The 10,119-nt window shown below is 44.8% G+C and overlaps 1 protein-coding gene across 1 annotated transcript in view; it reads right to left on the bottom strand.

Annotated features, from left to right (window-relative positions):
- The window catches only part of coro7 (coronin 7), a gene marked incomplete at its 5' end in the record, with an annotated part of 78,579 nt that overhangs the window by 4,794 nt on the left and 63,666 nt on the right, over positions 1 to 10,119 (bottom strand). The window contains 12 exons of the mRNA XM_019897350.1: positions 654 to 739; positions 1,028 to 1,132; positions 1,454 to 1,596; positions 1,688 to 1,774; positions 1,874 to 1,982; positions 2,061 to 2,236; positions 2,580 to 2,739; positions 3,445 to 3,549; positions 3,628 to 3,726; positions 3,808 to 3,953; positions 5,087 to 5,144; positions 5,248 to 5,302. Coding sequence (XP_019752909.1) covers positions 654 to 739; positions 1,028 to 1,132; positions 1,454 to 1,596; positions 1,688 to 1,774; positions 1,874 to 1,982; positions 2,061 to 2,236; positions 2,580 to 2,739; positions 3,445 to 3,549; positions 3,628 to 3,726; positions 3,808 to 3,953; positions 5,087 to 5,144; positions 5,248 to 5,302 — 1,329 coding nt within the window. The remainder of the gene's footprint in view (positions 1 to 653; positions 740 to 1,027; positions 1,133 to 1,453; positions 1,597 to 1,687; positions 1,775 to 1,873; positions 1,983 to 2,060; positions 2,237 to 2,579; positions 2,740 to 3,444; positions 3,550 to 3,627; positions 3,727 to 3,807; positions 3,954 to 5,086; positions 5,145 to 5,247; positions 5,303 to 10,119) is intronic.

Here is a 10,119-nt window from a genome sequence, read left to right as displayed (position 1 = left end):
TGCACGTGTGACCGCAAGTGGAGCTGCTTCGACGCTGCGCCGGAGTTGTCACGCTCAGCGGCTTTGCACGTGTGACCGCTCCACAAAATTTGCTCCGGTGTAAAATACATCGCAACAAAATATTTCGGTGCAGCATCGGACCAAATGTGTGCCGTGTGAACAGGGCTTAAGAAAAGTGAAAATAATGCACCAAAACAAAAAAATCAAGCGAGGAAATCACAAAATAAATTCTATGGGGGCGTTTGTGAACACATAACAAAGTAATGAATAACAAACAATTCTGAGACAGTCCAGTCTCCTACATACATACAGCATGTGTTTCCTTCATTGTAAGTTTTATAGAAGGCTTTTATTTTTTTGCAGCTCCAGACATATTTGTTTTTTTTTTTTTTTGGTCCTATATGGCTCTTTCAACATTTTGGGTTGCTGACCCCTGATCTAGCATGTACACAATCATGAATCAATGTGACATAAACTATTACTCTCGTTTTTTATAGTAAACACAAACAAACCACCTTCACACGAGGCTCATCAATTTAGCAAGCATACTTGCCAAAGTAAACTGACGTGACGTCGCACCACCTAAAGTACTTCATGAGATCAGCTCACTTTTTGAGGAAAGACACGTCAAGTAGTGTTGATGTTCAAAATACCTGTTAAATCCAGACACCAGCAGGTACTTGCCCTCACACACCCACACCACGCGAGCGCCTCTGTGGCCATCAGGGCCTGGACCCTCCTAAAACGCAAACGTCTTTTAATGTAGCTAAGGAAACACATCGGTGACTACAGAGATCCCTCAGATTTTCGCTCATGGCTACATGTGCACATTTAAGCTTTACTGAAGGCTTAACTTCCATTTCTGCTTGTCTGGCAGAATGTGAACAGAATACTACGTTAAACATTGCCTGCGCAGTTAATAAAAACCTTGATGATGAACAATTTGACGATTCACATTAGATGAATTCACATCGGGTTAAAAACAAAAGAAAAACGAGTGAATGTTAACGTATTTATGTGCGCTAACCTGCACAGGCGCATCCGACTTGCGTGGGTCGTAGACACGAATTTTGCCATCTTTGCACACTGTAACCAGCTGCTTGCCATCTGGGCTCCAAGCCATGCAGAACACCTGAACGACAAACACACGAGGGGGCAAGTGACAACATATAAACCAGGATTCATCATCATTTCCTTCCAAGCGCTCCTTGAAAGAGGAAATGAAGTCCGACCACAACCGAACAAAGCAGGTCGACAAATTGTAAAATCTGGCTGATGAATTTTGCGTTATTTATAGGTGGCCCCCAAATACACAGATTGACAAGGAAGGGTCCATTGCGAAATCTGTTGTTTGTATTGTGACACTTTGTGGCCGTGAGTCGATCCTTTGATCAGCATTCTGCGTGACTTCTTAAAAAACACTTTTCATTGTGAAAGCGACATGCTGGCCCACCTGATCCCGGTGTCCGGTGAGGAGCTGCACCTGCTCGCCATCTTCCAGGTTCCACAGTCGCACAGTGAGGTCATAAGACGACGACACCAGCAGGTCGCTGGCCAAAGGGTGGAACTTGATGGAGTAGATTTTCTCAGTGTGGCCTACGAGGAATCACATGAGTGCTGCTGCTGCTCATTTTCCGTACGTTCATGTACCCATACTGTTTGATGCCCTTGGGTTCTCTTTTGTCACCTTGCAGGATGAGTTCAGAATCAGTCAGAGTCTCTTTAAGGCCGCCCTTTGGTACTTGCCACACTCGGATTTTAGCATCCTCACCAGCTAGACACAAATTATACAGATGTTACGACATTATGCTCTAAAACTGGGTGCCCGCGTTTGTATGTACGCATTTGGTAAGTCGGCTGTCCAGTCACTCACCCACAGCGAGTCGATGCGTGTCAAAGGGGTCCCAACAAAGGTCCGCCACATTGACAGAGTTTTGGATGGTGGGCAGAGCGACGTCCGGCAGCTTGCCTGGCTGCGAGCGCTGGGAGAAGAGTCAAGTCTCATTCCTTCAGTTCACATCTTTGACTGTTTTTATTGTTTGTTTTCTCCAGCAGCATACCGTAAAGATGGCAATCTGGCCGCCGGCTATGGCGAGGGGCACGGCGGCGTACTGGCTATTGGCGCAGAAGCCGTCGCACTCGCCCGGCGTGGTCAGGTTGAGGTCGCGTACGTTGGTGATGTGCGTGTCACGGTGCAGCACGACGCCCTGGATGTGCCGGAACTTGGAGGTCGGTCCTGGATCATGCATCATCAGAAACGGCAAGCAAAAACGGCAGAATAAAATAATGACTAATTCGAATAATATTCATTGAACACAAGAAACACTACTAAAATATTCAACACAATGAATGTGTTGTACTTAAGAGTTAAATACTGCATGACTGAACTGTACGCAACAAATTTACTGAACTGGATTTTCCAAAGGTGAAATCCCTTCAACATGACGCACAATTTGAACATTTAATTCTGTGAACATGTTTCCAGTACCACTAGAGGGCGCTGCTACTACATTTGGCCAATCAGCGCTATAGCTCACTGTCATTGGCAGGGATTTGTGTGTGTACGTGTGTGTTCAGACCAAGGAAGGTCTGGAAAGCCTTGGCTGCCTGGCCCGGACTTGGCGAAGGGAGAAAGCCCGAGGAGAGCCCCGAAGTGGAAGAGGGCGAGCGGGATGCGGCGGCACTGCTGGTGGGGGTGCTCAGAGGACTGCTGGAGGTGGAACAACCACGTGCCGCGTCCTGTGGCAAAGCGAAAATAGCTTAGCGCATTTTCTGTTGGCTACAAAACAAGGATGTGCTCTGCACTTGCTACTAGAGAACTTCAATAGGGTCTTAATCCATCTCTCGATACCACCGCGATCGTGTCGATACTTCGCAAAAACAATATACCGCAGCATGCGATCGTGCCATGTATGTCATCTGGAGCACTTCAAAATCGAGATTTATTTTATAACATGACAATATAGAAACAAATTCAAACAAACATATCAAAGTGTTGATTATTAAATGTATTCATGTACGTAAGTCACCACAGACATGTTATCATAGTCAAAGTTAGCATGGAACAAGTTTTGCTCTGATGAACCAATCAGAGGATGGAAAAATGCCAATGTCATTGGGAGCCAGCGTTCTGGCCCTGTGAGGCCAAATTGGAAATTTGATTGGTGAAAGACGCCCCCCCAACGCTAACATACAGTAGTTTCAGTAACGCCAGCAAGTGTGATCGAGTGTGAAGGCAGATTACATTGACATGGCAACACAGAGACTAAACTCTGATTTAAAAAATAATAATAACAATAATTTTACATCCTGGAAGCAGTACAGCCAAAACAAATGGTATGAAATGAATAGAAAAGACTGATGGGTAAAAATGTGTACAATTTCATGATTTGTAAATCTAGGTCAGTGTTTCGGATAGCGCTGCCAAAATGAATGTATTCCCACCTTGCTCTCGCCGCTGCTAAGATCCTTCCTTGCCGGTGACGGTTTGTCTGATGGAGCCTTGGCAGCTTTGGGCTGCTTGTCCGGATGCAGGCTGACTTTCTGTACCTGAGCATAAACCACACCAGTCATTGGAGCTTTCTAGTTTTTCCATCCATTGATCTCGCTGAGCAGTATGTCCATTACCTGCTTGTTCCCTCCCTGCCACCACTCCGCCGCGGCCATGGCCGGACTAACGCCTGCCGTGTCGGGGTAGAGGTCAGCGTGGAAGTCATGGCCGGAATTCTGATCGAACACACACAAACCCGTAAACGTCATTTTATCTTGCGCGTGTCATACGCTGTCCGCGTGTATAAAGAGTAAAACCTTGCGAGGCACTTGATAGCTGATGGGCACGATGTAGTTGTCCGTCAGCTGGAGCACTCGCATTACTTCGCAAGACATGACGTCCAACGCCAGCTTGGGTACCATGGCGACGCCGCGGCTTGACATCTCAGTCAGACAGTGGCTCACTACAGTTGGATCAACGGACGCAAGTCATCAGCTAAACACAGTTATTAGCGAGCGCACATTTAGGAGGAGATTTGGGGTCATGACAATACTGTATATCAGAATCAGAATGCATATCACAACACATCACACTAGAGCAGGGGTGCCCAAACTTTTTGGACCGAAGATCGACTTTTCGATCAACCAACTTCCCGCGATCGACCCGTTACCGCGCACGCGCACGGACATACGCACGCACGCCGTGAAGCGCAACAGCCTGACACGGAGGCATGCGATGCACTTTTGCAGCCTGTTAACTATTGTAGCTCACACGTGCCATTTTAAAGTGCTTCCCTGAGCCCTCTAGATTCCTATTCTTTGCCCGTGCCCTCGGTGAATTGTACATGAAACAAACTCTGAATGAGAATAATGATAACGATAAAAGATATAGCGCAACAGCTCCAATGACAAGCTGCAATTGCAGACTGCTGAGCGCTAACAACTTCCGGTGACGCACGTCACGCGCCGCCGTAGATTAGAGATTTACCTGCTTTATTCATTTTTTAATACTTTTTGTGAGAATGAGACTTATAGGATGATTAGGGTCCAGTGTACATTAACACAAAAAATATATATTACTAACATGCACAAAGAAGCACAAATGGTTGTTTGTTTTTTTCCTCCTCTACACACTTCGCGATCGACTTGGGACCAGTCTGCGATCTACCGGTCGATCTTGATCGACGTAATGGGCACCGCTGTACTAGAGCATACACAGCAATACTGGAATGAAATATCATTATTTGTAAAATAAGATATATTCAATTATTACAAATTATGCAAGAAAAAGTCCAGTGTATTTCATGACACCGGCAACAGCATAATATTGATACAAAAACAAATGATACTCTAATACCTTATTTACACTGGACACAATTATATTATATACTGTAGAGTATATAATATTAAAAGCATTCAACAGCTAAAACTTAATGTTGATTTAAAAAAAAATAAATACCATTAACATTTCTTGAATTCGTGTATTCAGGACCAAAGCCATGCCGTGATTTTGAGACCAGGATATATATATATATATTTTTTTTTTTTTTAAGTAAGTTACAAAAAAAGTTCAAGGAAGCACTGGAGTAAAACTCGCCTTGAGAGAGGAAGGGCTCCGAGGTGGACACTTCGAAGCAATCCGCCACTGTGTCGCCCTGCCCAGAAATAACATCTCAAAATACAAATAAACTACCTGCACACGAGAAAAAAAAAGTGCTTTTCTCCGCAACCCAATTATCAGAAACACGCAAGTGTTACCATGCCAGCCAGCACCAACAGACCAGTATCGGCATCAAGAAGAGGAATCAGCGTCCTAGAAAAGAAGGACAATACACAAATGTCGGCATTATTATTCTTGTAAATGGGGACTTTGTATTACAACTTATTACAACGTATGTGCAATTGCAAACCTCATCTTGAAATCTTACAAACTAGGAATCATTGCGGACGTACACCACAAGATGGCACAATACACCTCAAGAAAAAAAAATTGCCAAGACCAATTCAGTTTTTATACTCGCCCACCAAAAGTGAACAATTTCACCCGGACTGCCCCAAGTGAGTTTTAACACTTAATTGTGTGTGTATTTTCCTGGAAGAATGTCCGAGACTTCTTACAGCACCTGGAAACTGTTTTAAATTCTGAAAAAAAATGTCATGGTTACTGTATCACAGAAGTCGATTTGACTCAATTTTATTTAAAGAGCACATTTTAAGAACAACCAGTACTGAAACAAAGTGCTGGCCATGAATCAAGTTCAATCATTGGTGGCGTTCGGCAAGCGCCACTCATTAGCAGTCTGGACTGCCGAAGGATGAACATCTGCTCTGAGTCTCAAGAAGCCCCCAATAACACCACAGAAGTGGCGGCTGGATTTGTCGCTAACAACTTCAAAAAAAAAAAAAGTTACTTGAGGGTAGAGAAAAGCTGCTAGGATGGCAACACCGCCCTTCCTCAAAACAAAGCGATTTCAAATGGAATGCAACAAGTGGATACAGTATTAAGAGTGCTGGATTCTATATCCTTGTTGTATTTTGACCGGAGAATGTTACAGACCTTCGGATTGTGGTGGCCAATGCAACAAAACAGGAAACAAGGACTTAGTGGCATTCTTTCAACTAGAAAATCTCCTTCATGCTCTTATACTACTCACCCCGTTTCACACAGTTCCCCTTTTGTGCCAAAATGCTTCATCAACAATATTCATGTACAGTACTGTATAAAATAAGAATACCCCCCCCCCACACACACACAAATGGAAGTGAATGACGGATGGCGGGGTGAGTTTTGTTGCCTGCGAATTGCGCAAAAGCAGCAGCCATGTTTAGTTAGGGCAAAAGTGTGTTCCCATGTCCGAGTCTGTCCCGCAGGGCGTGGGTAAACACCTCCATTCCCACAGTGCTCCCTCTTCCGCCTGCTCCACCTTACCCCCGCCGCTCTCAGCGTGCCTCCAAACCAATTATTCCCCACTAAATGCCCTTCCCTTTTCTTTTGGCTCTTATCTGCCTTTTTTCTCACAGTAAACGCACAACGGGCTAAATAGGGACATATTAAGGGCAGCGCTTTATCACTGATAGCGGCTTCTGTTTACGAGCGTTTTTCATGCTCGGGCCCATTTTCCCACACGCGTCTACGCAGACAACCACAGAAATGTTCACATTTACACTTGCCGGTAGGCAAGTTGTAACGCAGCGTAACGATGCGTGTGCGCGGGCATTAACGACGACGTTATATGAGCCGGCACAAGTGAGCTGATTCCGGAATCACATGGACCCAGTGTGAAGATGAATGAAGGAACTGTGTGCGTGTAGTACACAAAACACACTAATCCTAGCAAAACTGTGTGGTCGCAGTTCAAACACACACACACACACACACACACACACACACACACACACACACACACACACACACACACACAAAACAGGTCTGATCGCAAGCTGAAATGCAGACTGCTGACCACTAAGCAACCTCCGGTGATGCAGGTCTCACAACACCGTAGGTTAAAGGTAACCTGCTTTTAAATTTTGCTTTATTTTTCCAAATACTTTGATGTGCAGTGTGCACTAACACAAAATTCGACTTGGGACCAGACTGCGGACTACCAGTCAATTGCGACAGACTGGTTGGGCACCCCTATGTTCACCCCGTTTTTAATCGGAATCCTGACCCAACCCAGCATTGGCTCAGTCCCTTTGACCCAGAGCTGGGTTAGCAATTTCACCCACTTTGGCTTCTTTTTGTGCTGTATTATTATTCTTTTTTAAAATCGAACCACAAAAACAAGGTGCAATTGTCAAGGAAGAAGCAGACTGCCACAAAGAGAGGAAAACGGGCAACAATAAAGGAAAGAGGGTGGTTATTTTCAGAGGCTGTTGGCAACCATCGATGGCCACATTCAACAGACTGCGCCCGTGCATTCAAGTGTGGGACCAAATGTTCCATGGGCACTATTAAAGACCATCTTATGTGATGCGAGGAGGGAAATAAAAGCCTCTCCTTAAATAGGCGCCCCAGCCACTATTTCCAGAAACACTCTAATTAAATGTGCGCATCCTACCAACAAAGCCAGCTGACATCTCTTCATAAGTGGAATCTATTAAGCCGCTGCGCTAACTAAAATCATCTGGAGCCACATTAAGACGCAGTCACCCGCCACATGAGAACGCAGTGTGGTCACACGCAGTTCATGCGCGTGCATAAAAGCTACATCTGGGACCAATGAAAGCATCAGACGCCCACCCGAAAAGGCCCAAATTACATCATCGATAAAAAGGTGAAACGAATGGTAAGAAGTTGGACAGAGTTATAGGTTGAGTTGACCGAGATCAGTATCAAAGGCAGGTAGGGGGAGGTTTACAGACTTTGGGTGGGTGGGGGAGCAAGACCGGCCTTTGCTGTCCCGAGTGTGGGTGGATAACAACAAAGACTTCAACACTCAAAGCTTTGATTCAGCTGGTTTTAACAAGACCTCAGTGGAAGATTTATAGTTACCGAAAGCTGTCGCCAATGACAAACGGTTTTATGAAATTGCTTCATGCAGCAGCAGCAGCCTTCTAGTATGTTGCAATGGACCGCTGGGCCTTTTGATAGACTGAACACAAAATAGAGTTTGAAAGTAGCTTTCGTTGGAAAATGAGGTGCGTGCGTGAGTTGAACCCTTTTGTGCACCGATAATGAGAACCTGTAACCTGACAACATGATAGGCTGTCCACTCTAGTGACTGCTGTCAGTTTCCACTAAACATTTCATTTCTATTATTTGTCTCTTTCGGCGGCTCGAAATGATGATCTTCAAAATGAATGAGTCCTGCGTCATCACTTTCAGCCTCGGGGTGGACCTACTTGACCCGCGCGGCGCACCTCTTGGCCTTCTCTTCATCTGTCTCCTGCTCATGTCATCCCAATCAGTGGGAGTGTGTGAGTTTTGCAGTGCTACAGTATCTCAGAGGGCCACGGGGATTTTGGGTGCAAGTTCATAAGCATTGATAATTGCAGCCATAAGCCTCGTCTGACGAAAAGTTTTGTACTGATTCGGGGAAGAAACTAATTTTCTTCTTCTCGCTTGGTGTTTAGACTGTGGAAAATATGCTTCTCATGGCCCTCGGGGAAGAAAAAAAACCCAAAAAAAGAAAGACGGGTGAAAAGGATAAGACGACTTCCAGCCAACGAAATGTGAAGTTGAGAAATCCAACAGTGGTTCAGGTCACCGGCCGCTCAGAGCGCTTTTATGAGGTTGGCCTCGGCAGAGGTTGCGGTTCTTTTGAGTTCTCTAGTTGTGATATCATTTAACGAGCCTGATGCAATGTTATTACACTTGTCTGAGGGTATCGGCCACAGCTAATGGTTTTAAATGCACCTTCTCTGCAGATCCGTGGGTGCTCGCAGTGTCTCAGACAAAGGCAGAAGTGGTGTGGAATAATCCATTTGGGATTAAACGGAATTCATGAGGGGAACCAAGCAAGAAGATCCTCACCAGGAGCCCAGAATTGGGGATAAGCACTCTATAAGAAGTATACAGGTCAGAAATGCTGATGGTGGCCCATATTTGAGATAAGTGACTTGAAACTTCCTGCAAAGGAACCACCGGTCATAAAATCTGCCAGGCTACGCGTTGGGGTTTTTCACCGCCACATAAGTGTTAAAACAAGTTACCACTGTAAAATGTACAAACAACAAAACCATAGCTTTGAAAGCATGATAACTTTCCGTGCTACCTGCAGCTTCTTGCGTACCCATCTGCCGACCTGCCTGCATAACTAGCTACCAACCTAATGATGTATCTTATCGCCTACCAATGTATTTACCTATCCAAATACCTACCTACCTTACTAGCTGGCTACCTATCTACTACCTACTGAGCTAAATTAAGTCAATATCCTATAAGTATTCTATATCGGGTCTGTGAATGTGGTAGAGAAGTGTTTTAGCTTTGTACCTAGCTGCTAAAAACCTAGCATAACATATTGTAGCAACGAAGCAATCTACTTATGTATATAAAGGCATACTTATGGAATGTTTCATATCTACTTAAACTCCCTACCAAAATACTTATCTTCCCACCTACCAAGCCTAACTATAATTTGTGTTAATTTCACCTTTGTAGAAAAATGTGTGAATCACACAAAAGGATCTTGAGCATCTTTAGCTTTGAGACGAAAAGGGTGCGTAGAAGGGTGTTATATTCGTAAAGGCTTTACATTCCTAAGATTAGGAGATCCTGGATGCTCAGCAGGTGTTTCCGTGAGCATAACATACCTTCTCCTTGTGTGTGTGTGTGTGTGTGTGTGTGTGTGTGTGTGTGTGTGTGTGTGTGTGTGTGTGTGTGTGTGTGTGTGTGTGTGTGTGTGTGCGTGCGTGTGTGTCAGTGGAGCTTGCCTTGTTTAATAAGAGCACCGGGCTTGGCTGGCTATTACCTTCAGAAGCCATTTCATTAGAAGGGAATTAGGCTTGACGGAGGGGAAGGAAAGCAAGGCTGGTCGGACAGGAGGGGCCAGCTGTGGGCTGACGTGCCGCTTAGACGGGCTGCCAAAAACCGGAGTATTTATGATTTTGTTTTCATGTCCTCATATTAACACTTAACTTATTTTTATTCATGCTATAGTTTGGGGTGTGTGTGTGTGTGTATGT

This window comes from Hippocampus comes, unplaced genomic scaffold, assembly GCF_001891065.2.
Source record: "Hippocampus comes isolate QL1 unplaced genomic scaffold, H_comes_QL1_v1.1 scaffold238, whole genome shotgun sequence".
NCBI lineage: Eukaryota > Metazoa > Chordata > Actinopteri > Syngnathiformes > Syngnathidae > Hippocampus > Hippocampus comes.
Note: the sequence above shows the minus strand (reverse complement) of the source record. Positions and strands in the feature narration are given on the sequence as shown.